The 16,934-nt window shown below is 45.1% G+C and overlaps 1 protein-coding gene across 4 annotated transcripts in view; it reads left to right on the plus strand.

The window, feature by feature from the left end:
• ABCC9 (ATP binding cassette subfamily C member 9) overlaps nucleotides 1–16,934 on the plus strand; it is an 81,902-nt gene that overhangs the window by 59,861 nt on the left and 5,107 nt on the right. For all 4 annotated transcript variants that reach the window (XM_068141960.1, XM_068141961.1, XM_068141963.1 and 1 more), the window contains 9 exons: nucleotides 1,242–1,334; nucleotides 3,974–4,076; nucleotides 5,884–5,985; nucleotides 9,523–9,643; nucleotides 10,622–10,752; nucleotides 11,318–11,396; nucleotides 15,072–15,180; nucleotides 15,383–15,486; nucleotides 16,528–16,661. In XM_068141960.1, coding sequence (XP_067998061.1) covers nucleotides 1,242–1,334; nucleotides 3,974–4,076; nucleotides 5,884–5,985; nucleotides 9,523–9,643; nucleotides 10,622–10,752; nucleotides 11,318–11,396; nucleotides 15,072–15,180; nucleotides 15,383–15,486; nucleotides 16,528–16,661 — 976 coding nt within the window. The remainder of the gene's footprint in view (nucleotides 1–1,241; nucleotides 1,335–3,973; nucleotides 4,077–5,883; nucleotides 5,986–9,522; nucleotides 9,644–10,621; nucleotides 10,753–11,317; nucleotides 11,397–15,071; nucleotides 15,181–15,382; nucleotides 15,487–16,527; nucleotides 16,662–16,934) is intronic.

The raw sequence follows: 16,934 nt of genomic DNA on the forward strand, positions 1-16,934 counted from the left end.
TGCTTCAAAGCAGTGGAGCTTTTTAGACTGAAGTGTCATTGCTCCATGCAGGTCTCTGATGGATAATTGAGGAACTTTCTCATTCATATTATTTCTCTCTCAGTGCTGTCTCTGTTTCAACTGGAGATACTATGTTAGCACTACAAACAGAAGGTGCTTTATAATCAGTTACAGTCTACGTTCAGCATCTTATAGCACACACACACACACAAAATAAAGCAGGATTTATATGGAAAGTCAGAGAATCACAGAATGGTTTGAGTTGGAAAGGACCTCCAAAGGTCTTCTGGTCCAACACCCCTGCAGTCAGCATGGACATCCTCCACTAGATCAGATTGCTCAAAGCCTTCTCAAGCCTGACCTTGAACATCTCCAGGGATGGGCCTCAACTCCCTCCCTGGACAACCTGTTGCAGTGTTCCAGCACCCTCATGGAGCAGAACTTGTTCCTAACATCTAATTTAAATCTCCTCTAAGTTCAAACCATTGCCCTATGTTCTATTGTTAGGCCAGCTGGTACAGTTGCAATAAAATAGATAAACTTGCAGATGCAACTATTTTACACCTGATATAAAAGCCACAAATAACATGCTTATAGCATGTTCTGAATTTATTCTATTAATAAATAAGAATGTTTGAGGATAATAGTAATTAGAACCTGGCCAAAATGGATGGCAGGTTTTAATCCAGGAGAGATGTGATGATGTCATTATCACTGTGGGACAAAGAGAAGCTTACCTGTGACCAAAACCTTGACAGTGGAGGTAGTAGCTGAGAGGTGATTCAAAGCCTCCTGTGGCAAAAGTAAAATAAGATAATTCTATGTCAGTGTCTTTCTATGCTATATAAATACTATTTTGTGTGATCCTGCAAAGAATATGTGCGATAGATAAAATGCCTGCTCTTGTCTGTAATGCAGTTAACAAGGATGAGAGTGAATGAATTGAAGCTTGAGGAGGGCAGAACGAGACAGCAGATCAGGATGAAATTCTTGACAGTGAGGATGGTGAGACACTGGAACAGGTTGCCCAGGGAAGTTGTGGATGCCCTGTCCCTGGAGGTGTTCAAGGCCAGGTTGGATGAGGCCTCGAGCAACATGGTCTCATTGAAAGTAGAGTTGGAACTAGATGATCTTCAAAGTCTCTTCTAACCTAAGCCATTCTGTGAATCCATGCATCTAAAATTTCTACAGACAGAGAAGTTCACACTGTGACGGCTGACTGTTGTTTTTGCTACTCCCAGGGACCTCCAGGAACTTGATGACAGCACTCAGCTACCTTTACTCTGCCACTTCTCTGAGACAGCTGAAGGTCTTACCACCATTAGAGCATTTGGGTAAGTAAAGCAAATGCTTGGAGGTAGGCTTGGGTTTTGGTCCAGTCCAGTTTGTTTGGAGCATGTCTGAGGGCAAATTGTGGATTTGGTGGACTTTAACTGCACCATGTCAACAAAAAAGAGAAGAACTTATGGGTTTGTGTTACTCTGCCATGCCTCTGACACTTGTGCATATTCTCAGTAACACACACATGGATGAGGCCTTGAGCAGCCTGGTCTAGTGGAAGGTGTCCCTGCCCCTGGCAGGGGGTTTGGAACTGGATGGTCTTTAAGATCCCTTCCAACCTAAACCCTTCAAAGAATTTATGAATCTATGAATGTGCCAGCTTGATCTTGCTTCCCAGTAAGTGTAACATTTACACATTACAACATAGAATTTTGACCCAGTGCAAATCTCATTGCAATGCTGTTTACACACTTATCTTATATGCCTAAGATTGTGCCATCACTCCAAGCTAGCTTTAAGACCTAGGCTATTAGTAAAGAGTGCTGCAGTAAGGACTGTGGCAGGACAAGCAAAAATGTTGCTGTCTTGAAGAGGTGTGAGCCAGGGGTCAACAAGAAATGTTTTAACAAGCCTTATCAACTAGAAGGATGTATTGAAGCAGCAAGTCATAATATTAAGGCCTGATGTTGATGTATGCTGAGTGCTTTTTGAGAGGTTCAGAATGGCTTTTCATCATATTATCTCCTGATGAAGGGGGTTCATTCTTCATGGGAGTGGTTCAACTCTTTTTTACCTTACAAAAAGGCCATATGTGGGCTTGGATAGTAGAGATCCAAAGGCAGCCCTAGGGAAGCACTGGGCATTGTAAATCACTTGAGTTTTCCAGGATCTCTGGTGCTAATCGAAGCCATTTCATATCTCTATCTGTCAACCAGCTCTCCACTGCCAGCAAAACCTGAAGTCTCCAGCAGTTTTTGTCAGCAAATTCATATTTACTAACAGTCTTATTAGTCATTCCCTGAAGTCTGAGTCCAGTATGTTCCAGGATAAAATAGAGCGGCTCTTCCCATAACTCACCACAAAGTAGTACAGTTGGATCAGAAAGCAATTTGAGTGACCTTTGCTGTTTGTCATCTGACAGGATAAAAGTCTAAAACTGCCCAGAGGATGAGCTGGATGGGGATGAAAAGATACAGATAGAGCATGTCAGATTTTCCATTAGAAACCCAGGGGTTCTGCTGCCAGAAAGGCTGCCCAGCAGAACAGTCAGCGCACCTTTGGTTCCCCCTGCATCACGTCTCTTACCAGTTGTTGTTTTGAGGAGGTTGCTTGCCATGTTTACAAGCTGTGCAGAGAGAAAGTATCCGTGGGAATAGGCAGGAAAAACTGAAAGTTTCTGGCCAGAGAGGGATTACAGGTGCTTCACAGCAGGGCCCTGAGACTTCAAAGGGGAAGAGCTTGCCATGCTGAAACAGAAAATAAACTACTGGAAAAGTTCAGCTAGTGAGGGTGTTTAGCAGATAGTAGAACATGAAACAATGAAATGGTTTCCATCTGGCTGCAGGTCATAACTAAAGTACTGCAAGGTGCCATGAAAGAATTGGGGCTCCTCAGCCTGGAGAAGAGAAGGCTCCAGGCAGACCTTAGAGCTACATTTCAATATATGAAGAGGACCTACAGGAAGGCTGGGGAGGAACTGTTTAGAAAGGCTTGTAGAGATAGGATGAAAAGCAATGGTTTGAAACTGCCACAGGGTAGATTTAGGTTGGACATCAGGAAGAAGTTCTTCACAAGGAGAGTGGTGAAATACTGGAACAGGCTCCCAGGCCCTGGAGGCACTCAGGATCAAACTGGATGTGGCCCTGGCAGCCTGATCTGGTTGGAGATGTCTGGTGGCTGCAGGGGGTTGGACAAGATGACTTTTGATGGTCCCTTCCAACCCAAAGCAACCTGTGAATCTGTAATACACCAACAGAGTTTTCTCCCCTTCCAATGTGTACCTTGGCTCTTGACATCCTTGCAGTTTTTTTAAGTGGAATGGGCATTACATGGGGAAGAGAGAAGCAAGAGGCAGTGGAGGTAACACTGCTCATTTTTGTTATTCAGACATTATCTGTAGTTCTCCCTCATTGCCTTTTTCCAAATTGCTCAGGCAGTTGTAACTGGATAAGAAAACAGCTGAGCTGAGTTGCTGCAGATGCTGATCATTTTCTAGTCTACCTGAGTTGAGCCTTAGAAATGTCACCCGTGCCAATGTCTCTTGCAGCTGGCCAGATCACTTCTGAAAGCAGGTTTTAAACTGACAATGGCTTGTGAGAAAGAAGCAAGGGAGCCAAGGCAGCACTTGCCTGTGAGAGGGCTGGAGGGCAGCAGCAACCACAAAATCAGATATGCCCTGAAAAGTAAAATCTCTGCCTAGCACCCGGACATTGCAGGCTCTCTTAATCACCACCACCTCAAATATAATTGCTTGCTGAAGAAATTTCTCCCCATTCTACATCCAGCTCTGCCTGGTTAAGGAAAGCCCTGGCAGCAGGAGTGGATCTCGAGGGTAGAGTTTTTAACCCAAGGTTTGGCAAAAGTGGAAGAGGAAAAAGTTCTATTTTGGGGAGAGAGGAGGGAGGGAAGAGTTTAATGTTTGATTCTTTGGAGTGTGTAATGTGTTGTAACAGCACAAGCTTGGTCTTGGCAGGCATGAAGCCAGATTTAAACAACGCATGCTGGAACTGACGGACACGAACAACATTGCCTACTTATTTCTGTCGGCTGCCAACAGATGGCTGGAGGTCAGGACGGTACGTTCAGTTTTGTCCAAGCCCTGGTTTTGAAACCTTGGATGCAAACAGAGACTCTGTCTGATGCAAAGAAGATAATAAAGTGAATTAATCTCACTATGAGGTTATACACACTCTTCCTTAAAATAGATCAGGGTGGTTTATGTTAAACCCATACAGCTTTTGCAGCTTTCTTGGCCAGGAGTAGGAAAATACAAGTCTGCCTCATCTTTTGCTGTTGTAATGTCTAGCAGCTGAAGAGAGTGCAAGGACAAACATTGACATAACTTGAAATAAAGCTTTCTCTACTACTGTGCAGCATCTCCAGACCTGCTGAGCAGGAGCTATTTCAAAGCAGGGCATGGCTTCTTAGTAGTTTTGTGAACTGTGCCCTCCTTCTGCCAAGGCAGTTTCAGACATTGCTGAGCTTCCAGGTCCCAAGATCTCTCTCCAGCAACAGCTTTAACCCCTCAGCTGTAATTTAAATGCCTCCTTTGCAGTGCCCTTTCTGCAGTTGTGCTGTCTATGAGCTCACTAGTCAACATCACAAAAGTCAGCAGAACTAGACTCTAACTGCAAAGCAAATGTCAGTATGGCACAACACAGCCGCACCAGTGAGACAGAGACAGGCTCCTGGCTTCTATGGAAGCTCTTCAGTGACAGCACTTGAGGAACCTTCCTGCTCTGCAAGGCAAAACAAGGCAAGCAAAGTTGCTGTAATTTCCTTATTCATCTGACACTGAAAGAGCAGTGACCTTACTCTGCTAGACACAAATGGATGGAAAATACTAAACCTGTAATCCAAAGTAAATATATGCAGGGAGCAGTGAGAGAGTGGGAATACCAGGAGTCTCATGAATCAGGCACCCTGACAGCTAGAAGTGATCACATGTGACATTCACTTCAAAACCAAGGTACATATCAAGAAGATGAGTTCGAGCTGCTGCAAGGCTGGTGAGAAGTCAGAGCTTTCTAATACAGCTGCACAAGTCCTCACCACACAACATATCCTTGGGGTATCTACCATGGAACCATTCTGAAACTCAAAGTGCTGTGGCAGAGGCAAGGCTTAGCAGCCCATTTACAGCACCACAATACATAGCTGTACACACATGTGCATGGCCTCCATAAAGTCTACCAAAATCCTTCATGGACTTTGCAAAATGGCTGATGCTTCTCTGTTTTGGGGAAGGAAACCCCAGCTTTGAGAAGACCTAAAAGAGAATGGAGGCAGTGGAATTTGTTTTAGTGGTAGGAATTAAGGGTGTCATTGTCATGCCATTCTTATTACTTTAAGTGCTCTGGATTCATTTGATACACGCTGCCCACAACAAAAGCCCCTAGCCCAAATGGATTTGTAGATAACAATGACCTGTTGCACTTGGGTTCAGCAAGTTCCTTTACAGTGTTTCAGGTTAGGCACCACAACCCCTCATAGAATGGTTTGGGTTGGAAGGGACCTCCAAAGGTCATCCAGCCCAACCCCTCTGCAATAAGCAGGGACATCCTCCACTAGATCAGGTTGCCAGAGCCTTGTTTAACTTCACTTTGAATATCTCCAGGGATGGGGCCTCAACTACCTCCCTGGGCAACCTGTTCCAGCACCCCCATGGTAAAGAACTTGTTCCTAAGATCCAGTCTAAATCTCCTCTTCTCTAGTTTGAAAGCCCTGACATTTTCCAGGAAAGAAGAGATCAGAATCAATGACTAGGTGTCATTAGAGAAATCACACTCATTACAGCCAAGCACACTCATTACAGCCAAGCTACTGTGCAACTAAAGAAAGGGTTTTGTTGCCTAGAATCTCTCTCTCCCTTTCTCATTCCAGGATTACCTCGGTGCTTGCATAGTTCTGACTGCAGCTGTCACTTCCATCACTGAAGGGCCTAACTCGGGGTTTGTTGGGCTGGGTCTCCTGTACGCCCTGACAGTAAGTATCAAGGCAAAGCTTCCACACCAAAGTATTCATTCTACAATTATGTTTTTAAAAAAACACATACACATGGTTATCTTCTAGCTTTCCTCATCTTGGGAGAGCAAAACACAACAACTAATCTTGCAAATAATGGATCTGAGCCAAAGCTGAGAGAGTTCAGGGCAACTTGGACTTGCTTCAGGTTTTGTGAGCCAGTTAAAAAAAACCACAATGTTCCCAGGCCCTGTGGTGCTCCCAGGCAGAGCAGGAAAGCTACAAATGCGTAAGAGGACCTGCTGTGCACTCTGGTTTGAACACTGTGTTGGTTCTGCCTGGATATGACAAAACCTGCCAGAAAATAGTATTCTATGGACTGTCAGAACCTGGCTAATCTTTAACCAAAGACCACATCACAGTATCACCAAGGTTGGAAGAGACCTCAAAGATCATCAAGTCCAACCTGTCACCCAACACCTCATGACTAGACCATGGCACCAAGTGCCACATCCAATCCCCTCTTGAACACCTCCAGGGATGGTAACTCCACCACCTCCCTGGGTAGCACATTCCAATGGCAAATGACTCTCTCAGTGAAGAACTTTCTCTTACCTCGAGCCTAAACTTCCCCTGGCACAGCTTGAGACCGTGTCCTCTTGTTCTGGTGCTGGTTGCTTGAGAGAAGAGACCAACTGGTTGGTTGGATGTTAGGAAGAAGTTCTATACAGAGAGAGTGATTGCCCATTGGAATGGGCTGCCCGGGGAGGTGATGGAGTCGCCGTCATTGAAGGTGTTCAGGAGGAGACTTGATGGGGTGCTTGGTGCCATGGGTTAGTTGATTAGGTGGGTTGGATTGGTTGATGGGTTGCATGTGATGATCTTGAAGGTCTCTTCCAACCTGGTCTATTCTATGTAATTCTAACTCCCTCCTGGCTACAACCTCCCTTCAGGTAGTTGTAGACAGCAATAAGGTCTCCCCTGAGCCTCCTCTTCTCCAGGCTAAACAACCCCAGCTCCCTCAGCCTCTCCTCATAGGGCTTGTGCTCAAGGCCTCTCACCACCAGGAACACCTGTTCTGCCTTTGGAGGGAAGCAATGCAGGTGCCCAGTATTGTCCATACAATTCTGAATGGATTTGATGATTGAGACCCTTGATGTAATAGGCATGGCTCATCATGCCAGGCAGGAAAGCAGAGGAGACAGGGTTGGGAACTATGAGATTTTTTACAGATTCACAGATTGCATCAGGTTGGAAGGGACCCTGAAAGGTCATCGTGTCCAAACCCCCTGCAATTTTCAGGGACACCTCCAACTACAGCAGGCTGCCCAAGGCCACATCCAGTCTGATCTTGAATGTCTCCAGGGATGGAGTTCAACCACACCCCTGGGCAGCCTGTTCCAGTATTTCACCACTCTCATTTTAAAGAGCTTCCTCCTGATGTCCAACCTAAATTTATCCTGCTCCAGTTCCAAACCATTCTCCCTCCTCCTATCACTATAAGCTCTTCCAAACAATCCTTCTCTAGCCTGCCTGTGGCTCACTTTCAGGTATTGAAATGTCTCCTACATAGGTCTAGAAGGTCTCCCAAAAGCCTTCTCTTCTCCAGGCTGAACAGCCCTAATTCTTTCAACCTGGCTTCATAGAGGGTGCTCCAGCCCTCTGATCATCTTGGTGGTCCTCCTCTGGACCCTCTCCATCAGGTCGATGTCCTTCCTGTGTGGAGGGCTCTAGATCTGGATACAGCACTGCAGGTGAAGTGTCACAAGAGCAGAGTGGAAGAATCACCTCACTCCAGCTCTAGCCACACTCTTTTTGATGGAGCCCAGGATGCCATACGCCTTCTGGGCTGGAAGTGCCCATTGCTGGCTCATGTCCAGCTTCTCATCCAGCAGCACTCCAAGTTCTTTTCTGCAGGACTGCCCTCAATCTCATCATTCCCCTGCCTGGACTGATATCTAGGATTGTCCTGACCTAGGTGCAGGACCTTACACTTGGGCTTATTGAACCTCATGAGATTCTCCTCAGTGCACTTCACCAGCTTGTACAGGTCCCTCTGGATGGCACCCATCCTGTCCTTCAGCCTTATTAACCACACCACTCAGGTTGGTATCATCTGCTCTATCACCCAATAATCCCTCCCTAGCAGAGAAGGGGAGGATCAGGAAAAGGAGACTCACAGGTTGAAATGAAACAGGCTTCATCAAATATCCAAACTCATGGCAACACAAAGAATGTAAAGCTATACTCAGCCCTGCAAAGGGCTCTCACAACACCCATCAAGACAGTCCTCAAGACTAGGGGAAGGAAGGTGAGTAGGAGAAGGCAGGCACACTTCCTCCTTTATACTGAGTGTGATGCTCATGGTATGGGATACACCTGTGAGCAAACTCAAGCCAGCTGTCCTGGCTGACTCAGAACTGCTAATGGCTTGCAGCCCTTGTCAGGCACATGAATCTGTCCCAGCAAAACCTGAACATACCTTTACTATTGATCCAATCTTTTGCATTACACTAGGAGTTAAAACAAAGGAAATACTACTGAGCTGCTCATACCCTTTTTTTCCCCCCTCATTTATTTCTATGCTAAAAGCCCTCGTATTTTCCACAGAGAGAAATGAAGTCTCTGAATATGCACAGAGAGCAGGAGAATTGAAATGCCCCTCAAATCATTTGACTATACTTGCAAACAGTGAACTTTCTTAATCCTCAGCAGTCTTCAAAATATTAGAAAATGTCATATTTCCAAACAGCACGTCCAGGTCTTGTTTCAGTTCTGTGTTTGTGTGCTTAAAGAAGTTGTCTTTCAGTACTGATTACCAGATTCTGAAAAGAAGACATTCCCTTGATCATTCACATGTTCAGACCCTAGGTACAACGTTTCCATACAGCTTCAAAAAACAAAGGTGAGAATACTGAGCACTAGACTGCTATGTCAGGGATCTGCTGGAGAGAGTCCAATGGAGAGCTATGAGGATGATTGCAGGACTTAAACATTTTCCTATGAAGAAAGACTGAGACACCTGGAGCTGTTTAGTCTGGAGAAGAGAAGGCTTAGAGGGGACCTTATCAACATCTATAAATATCTGAGGGGTAGGTGTCAAGATGAAGATGCCAGGCTCTTTTCAGTGGTATCTAGTGATAGGACAATGCTGATAGGTACAAGCTGAAACACAGGAGGTTTCACTGCAACACAAGGAGACACTTCTGTATGGTGAGGGTGCCAGAGCCCTGGGGCAGGCTGCCCAGAGAGGTTGTCGAGTCTTCTTCTCTGGAGACTTTCCAGATGTGCCTGGATGTGTTCCTGTGAGACCTGGCCTAGGTGATCCTACTCTGGCAGAAGGGTCATACTGGGTAATCTCTGGAGGTGCCTTCCTATCCCTGACATTCTATGAGTCTGTGATGTTGTGACATTTAGTCTTGAACTACTGTAATGCCAATAAGAGCCCCACTGTGCTGAGTCAGGCTAAAAGCTTTCACAATTTATCCAACCTTTATTTGCATACACGTAGATAACCAGAAGGCTGAACCATGTTCTTGTTCTCATTTTGTGATGCAGATAACCAACTATTTGAACTGGGTGGTGAGGAATCTGGCTGATCTGGAGGTGCAGATGGGTGCAGTAAAAAAAGTACACAGCTTGCTGAACATGGAGTCGGAGAACTATGATGGCTACTTGGGTATTGCACTCTAAACTTTGGGGATCTTAATATGGTGATGTGATGTGGTGGTGATGTGAAAGCATGGTAGACTTGGTCATGCAAAATGTATAAGCCTCTTTGGCCAAAATCTGTTCTCATTGATGTATAGGAGCTGCCACTGACCTGAGAAAGACAATCAAAACCTATGAGATCTGCAGGCCATGTTAGTCACCACAAAAGAAAACAACCCTGGCAAGTTCCAGGGAGACAGAGCAGAAAGTACCAGGGCACAGCTATAGACAGGATGAACAAAACATCCAACTAGCTATTTAGAAAACAATAATATGGATAAAAACTAGAAATGCACCATCAGTTCTATGCTTCCAAATATCTGATCTTTGCAGCAAATGGGGACTACAGGATAGGGGTCACGCTGGCAGGCAACTCTTCCCTGAACTACAGTTCATTGGTGTTTGTGCTCCACATACTTCATGTTAGCATGGATTGGCACTCCACAAGTGCTCAAAGTGGAAGACCAAAAAGTGTTCCAGATGAGCAAGCTTCCCTGGAAAACCAAGCCCCTTAGTATGGAGAAAAAAACCTGTCTGCTCCTTTGCAAATCAGAACAAAACACGAGCTATGATAAAGTCAACAGCTGATGTTGCATGGCGGTGACTACATCCTCGCGCTGCCCTTCCTGTGCTGGTCACTGACCGAAGAGCCAGTTAGCACTGCACTGACACCACATTCCCCTCTGCTCCTGCAGCTTCTTCCCACTTCACTGCCAAGAGCCACTTTAGCATCTGCCCTCTCTCCTTAAGTGTCAAGATCTGGAAGCTAAATACTAATGCGCCTGCCAGGCAGCTCCCAGCTCTGCCTTGGCAGGGAACTGGGACTCCCATTTCTTGAGTGGCCTCAGGGAGGTGCCCAGGCAGGAGAGAGGTGAAAAGAGGAATATCATCAAGGGTAACCCTCTGACAGTGTGTGTTTGGGTTTATTTTTCTGTAATTATTTCAGATCCTTCTCAAGTCCCCAAAGACTGGCCTCAGGAGGGGGAAATAAAGATTGAGAACTTGTGCGTTCGATATGAGAACAACTTGAAGCCTGTTCTGAAGCATGTTAAGGCATACATCAAACCAGGACAAAAGGTACTGTGCCAGGCAACTGCCTCTTGTCCTCACTCTGCAGCACACCTTTCCTTACTGCCTTTTCTTTTCTAGAGTGGTAAAAAAGCAAGAATAACAACAGCTTGCAGTGACAGCTATGTACATTGGTGGTCCTCTCTGAGGTCCCTGGGTCAAGAAACTTTAACTGATGACGCCTTGTTCTTGCCTGGGATCAGTTTTCCTTCTGAGAGTCCTACTTCCTCCTAAGTCCATCTGCCTTGCACAGAGTGAGCCTAGGTGGCCAGATGAGATTTGGTGAACACCAGATTGGAACTGAGTAAAAATGCATTATCTCACATTTCAGCAAATAATGTCTCTGGAGTCTGGGTCAAAATGCTGAAGGTTCAAAAATGTTCACAGGACAAGGCTTTACTGCTGAGAGGTAGAAAAGAGGAGTGCTCTTGCTGTGCTGTTGGGTTTTTAACCCTAGTGTCTGCCACCTTTCTCCTCACCTGTAGGGCAATCCAGTCTAGCTTTCCCAAAAGGACTGCAAGCCTGCTTTACAGCTTCCCTCTATAAGCAGGTGACATCTTGCTTTCTCTTGCAGGTTGGGATCTGTGGTCGTACTGGCAGTGGCAAGTCGTCCCTGTCTCTGGCATTCTTCAGGATGGTGGACATATTTGATGGTTAGTTCTCACTAGACTAGGCTGTCACTCCTGACCTGCTCCCTCTTTATACCTTCAGAAGGATATAGGAGACATTTTGCTAGTTTATATCCTGGCTCTCTGGCTCAGGGGATACTCGATTAGATACTTGATCCTTCAAAGTACCAAGTGCCCTACTGTGAGTAGCACTTGGCTCTTCCAGGAAATGTTATGCAGAGTTTATACTTGTAACTTTTACAATATTTTTGCATGTGCCCTGACAAAACAATATCCCATCTTTGAGATAGGAGTTACACCCCTAGATTTGTCCCTAAAGAATAACTGCATTAATTTTATGATAGCTGACAAAATATTAGCAGAAGAGAAAAGAAACTAGAGCTCAACAAGTCCAGTCCCTTGATATTTATTTTACTGTGGTTTCCTACAATGACAGCAGAAACTTTGGCTTGCATGAATAGCCTTCACATTAGACACCACTGAAATCCCCCAGGCTTTTTCTTCAGGACTGCAGGATGAGGCCCTGAATGAAAGACTGCTGTGCAAGGATAGTCTCAACCAGGGCAGTCTGATCAGGCATCTCTCACAGGGAGAGCACTGTTTTTGATGGGCTTCCTGGCCACTGGGAATGTCATCCCCTCTGCTGAGGCACAGCAACTCAAATGGGCTCTCATTTTCTGAAGCCCAAATAAAACCCACATATTTACTTCATATTCATCAATTGGTGGAGCCAGTCCAGAGGAGGGCTACAAAGATGATCAGAGGGCTGAAGCACCTATGCTATGAAGACAGGCTGAGAAAGCTGGGGTTATTCAACCTGGAGAAGACTATAGGGAGATCTTACAACTGGCTTCCAATACCTGAAGGGATCCTACAGAAAGGCTGCAGAGGGACTTTTCATAAGGGTGTCTAGCAACAGGACCAGAGGGAATGGTTTGAAGCTGAAGGAGAGTAGGTTTAGACTAGATCTTAGGAAGATGCTCTTCAGTACAAAGGTGGCAAGACTCTGGAATGGGTTGCCCAGAGTGGATGTGAATGCCCTGTCCCTGGAGGTGTTTAAAGCCCGGTTGGTTGAGGCCTTGGGCAACCCAGGCTAGTTGTGAAGTGTCCCTGCCCATGGCTGGGGGGATGCAGTAGATGATCTCACAGGTCCCTTCTAACCTAAACCATTCTATGATTCTATGAAATTGACTAAAGAGTTTGGAAACACTTGCCTATGTTTTCACTTCTGCAGCATTTCACTCTCCAGCTAATTGGCACAAGCTGGCAGGCAGCAGTGTGCAGTATGGCATTCATAATACACAGATATGTGGGCTGTTGTGGGGATGTGGAAACCTATTGGAATGTCACCTTTTGGTTTCAAAGACATCCATGTTTCTAACTTACCCACTGCACTCAGAGCATTTGCTAGGGGAACCCTAGTAGGTTGTGGAAGGGAGGAGGATAAGCAAATTTGATGCAGGTGATGCTTGCTTTTGTTGTGGTTCTGTGCCTGTATGTATCTATGGTAATAGGCTTCTGATTCACGAGCCAGCTTCCAGGATGTATAAATAATGAGGACAAATAATAATTATGTTTATGGCCAGCTTTAAGTTTCATCTGTTTTCATCTTCTTTCTGTATTTTTTCTTTGTCTGTTCCTTCTGTATCTCTAATTTTTCCCAGTGGAAATGCCTGAGTCCTTCCTAATCAAGCTCTGGTTATCCTTTGTGCACATCCCTCTCTCTCTCAGCTAGACCCATATTTGGCCTCTGTACTGGTCCACTTCTGGGTAAAGACCTGGATCTGTTAAAAATTACATAACAAGATTTTGAGTAACTTTACTAGAGCAAAGACTTCATTCATGTTGTCCATCTTGGATCCTTATGTCTCTTGTTTCATTTTTTGTCTGTGCTTCACTTTATTCCCCTACTCTCACTTCTTTCTTTGTTCTTCAGGGTTTCCTTTTTCTTCCCCACTGTTCAAACTACCTCTCATTACTACTCTGTCTTGCTTAGCCACCACTCATTACTTGGTTTCCCAGATCCTCTCTAATTTACTTTTCCCCTTAAATCTGTCTCCTCATCTGCTCTTTTCTTTTCCTTGAGCACCCTGGCTTCTATCAAAAATGCATTTCTCTATTCCCAAGGCATGCCATATTACTCTTTCTCTCATTCGCCCACCTCATCTTCTGCTAAACCTTGCTCACAACCCCACTTGTGAAGAAAAGGAATTGCTTAAATGTATGCAACCACAGATGTCTCATGTTGAATCTTATGATCTGATTCAGACTTCCTGAAAGTCTGAAAACAACTGGACTTTGCACCCCACAGATGAAATCTTGGCTCCTCTGACCATCTAATAAAGAGCATAAAACTATTGGTAGTCCAGCTAGGTGGGGATGAAGTCTTTTACTGGACCACAGAGAGTAACCTACAAAATGCAGTATCATGGTAATTGGGAATGACAGAAGAGGCATATGTGCACAGCTTTGAATAGCCATGCATTTTCCAATTCACAAGTAGGTTCTCACTGTTGGAAGAGAGAATTGATGACTTTAATGTCATCCTCCCAGGGAGAAGTGCATCTTCCTAGTGAAGTAATTCATAGAGAAAGTGCAGAAGTGAGCCTGATAAAAATACTCCTTAACAGATCTGTGTTCAGTTTGCCCTGGCCCATCCCTTCCCCATAACCTGGAGGGAGTTCCTGTGTCCAGGGAATGCCTGTGAAATCAGTAGTTCCTGGCCTTTGTTTGAGGATTCAAAGGAAGACGTTGCTTCTGTCCTTCTCACCCTCCTCTCTTACAGAGTAGCCAACCAGTTTCTCCTGTGCATTTTGCCCATCTCCCTTGCCTGAATATCAGCATTTGCCATATCCAGTGTATCATAAATCCATATGCTCATTGACCTGCAGTGTTGACTAGAAAAGGAAAAATCCCCTTAACTTTACCAAGCATCTCAGCTGTTGCAGCAAGTTCTTATCAGGGAATGAACTACTACATTAAGCAGTGATTCATGTGACTGCTTCCAGTAACCTTATGCTAGCAGAACAGTATGTGGCTAATTCACAACCAAACACTCAAATCAAACTGAGCTGTAGAAACCAGCATAAATGATAATAAAATTCCTTGGAGTAGGACATCCTTTCTTTTGTGGAGGTGTTTTTTTTCTGATCTGCCTCTTGTTTAAAAGTTAATCCTACCCCATGCCTTCTAGAGTTCAAGGGATAGCTTGGGCTCCTGATGTATGGATTGCAGATACAAATATTACACAAAAGAAATTGTGCACAATCTCAACCATATCCCACACATGATAAATGTACAGGACAGGGCTAATTACCTAAGTTGCTTTTGTTCTTGTTATGTTTGGCTGTAAAGCTCAGGTTACCTCATCATAAATTATACTTCTGGTGTTATCATTAATCACATAGCATGGAAGCCATGCCATGTATTTCCTTTAAGGGATGGTGGGGGGAGGGAGGTGGGGGAAGAAAAAGAGCAAGGCAACAGTGTCATTAATAAGCTGGGCTCCTTCTTGCTTGTGCTACTACACACATGCACCTTCCCCTTGTTTATGTGACAGTGCTGAGAGATGGCAGGCACACACTGCCTCATTGTCTGGAGTCCAGGCCAAATGAGCTGGTTTATCCTTCTGTCTGTTACCTGCTGATCCCATGCTTTGTGCAGCTCCTTCACATGTCTTCTGTGTGTTGTTTTACACAGGAAGGATAGTGATTGATGGAATAGACATCAGCAAATTGCCTCTTCATACCCTTCGCTCTCGACTCTCCATTATTCTCCAGGATCCAATACTGTTCAGTGGCTCCATCCGGTAGGTGCATGCCGCAGGGGAGTAACAAGCAGCAGTGACTGACATGTTTGTGATGGGCATTGTGGCACAGGAAGGGATGGGAAAGCTCAGTCCCTTCTATCTACACAGTCTGTCCAAGGGAAATCAAATGACATACACAACGCTAGAATGTCCCCACAATGCACTTGCACTGACAAGATTCCTGTTATGGTTTTCTTTGCAGCTTTAACTTGGATCCAGAATGCAAGTGCACTGATGATAGGCTCTGGGAAGCTTTGGAGATTGCTCAGTTGAAGAACATGGTCAAATCATTGCCAGGAGGCCTTGGTATGTCTGAATCAAGTCTCTGGGAACACAGGCCAACAATGAAATTATGCATGTGTGAGCATGCATACACATAAACAGATACATGGCATCTTACGCTTTGAGCCATCATGTAGGAGTTTGTGGGCAACACAAACTCCTAACTCTGTGTTAGAGAGCATATTTTTACTGAAAAGCTGGAGAGTATCACAGAATAAAGGAATGTTAGGGGTTAGAAGGGACAGTCTGGTTTTCCATTCATTGCATAATAATTCTGCACCATTTCAGCATCAAAGTGGGGCAGCTAGTCAGGAAAGAGTTAAAAAAGAAGAGTTTTGCCTCTGCTCCTCCATCAGAATCTGTCTCTGCCAGCAGAGCTGTAGCTATTGTCCAGAACACTGAGAGATCATTTTCCTTATCATTTCAGATCTGATTCATGAAGGAAACTCACATATTTCTTTCCACATTAAGTTTATTTCTATTGCCAAGATATTACTCTGCAGCCTAGTTGATTTGCTATTTGTGCCAACTATTTGCTTTGTGATATACTGCTCCTTTCCCAAGATGCTGTGCTCACTTTTCTTCCTATCACTCCACTCCAGTGTTCAGCCAAGATTCATAGATTCATAGAATGGTTTAGGTTGGAAGGGACCTTAAAGATCATCTAATTCCAACAACCCTGCCATGGGCAGGGACACATTCCACTAGATCAGGTCTCTTGAGGCCTCATCCAACCTGGCCTTGACACCTCCAGGGAGGGGACATCCACAACCTCCCTGGGCAACCTGTTCCAGTGTCTCACCACCCTCACTGTCAAGAATTTCTTCCTGATCTCCCATCTCATTCTGCCCTCCTCATGCTTCAATCCACTCCCCCTCATCCTATCACTATAAGCCCTTGCCAAAAGTCCCTCCCCTGCTATCTGGTAGGCCCCCTTCAGGTACTGGAAGGCTGATGACGCTTACTGTTGTTTACAAGCAGAGCTTTCACAGGGCCCACTCGCAAGTACTGCGTCTTAACTGCATTTCAGTTGTGCAATTTTCAAAGTAACTGATTTTATTACAGATGCAATGGTCACAGAAGGAGGAGAGAACTTCAGCGTAGGGCAAAGGCAGCTGTTCTGCCTGGCCCGAGCCTTTGTCCGCAAAAGCAGCATTCTCATCATGGATGAAGCCACAGCATCCATTGACATGGCCACAGTAAGTACAGCAATTGGCCCCGTCCGTGCACGTACGGATCTGCTAGGAGAGGCAGCTTCCCTAAGTGTCAGCCATGAGACCTCCTTAGCAGAAAAATCTGACAGGCTGTTGCTTTTCTCTTGTGCTTGGTTTTGGTTGTTGCTGTTGATGTGTTTTGGGAATTGAGGCCAATGGTGAGGAGAGAAAAAAGACAACATGACATGTTTTAGAAAATGCCTGCTTTCACAGGGACTGAGAGTCTGGTGGGCACAGCAGAGATACTGTGCATTATGG

This window comes from Melanerpes formicivorus, unplaced genomic scaffold (genome assembly GCF_026170545.1).
Source record: "Melanerpes formicivorus ecotype bairdi unplaced genomic scaffold, bMelFor1.0.p_v2 SCAF_8, whole genome shotgun sequence".
Classification (NCBI taxonomy): domain Eukaryota; kingdom Metazoa; phylum Chordata; class Aves; order Piciformes; family Picidae; genus Melanerpes; species Melanerpes formicivorus.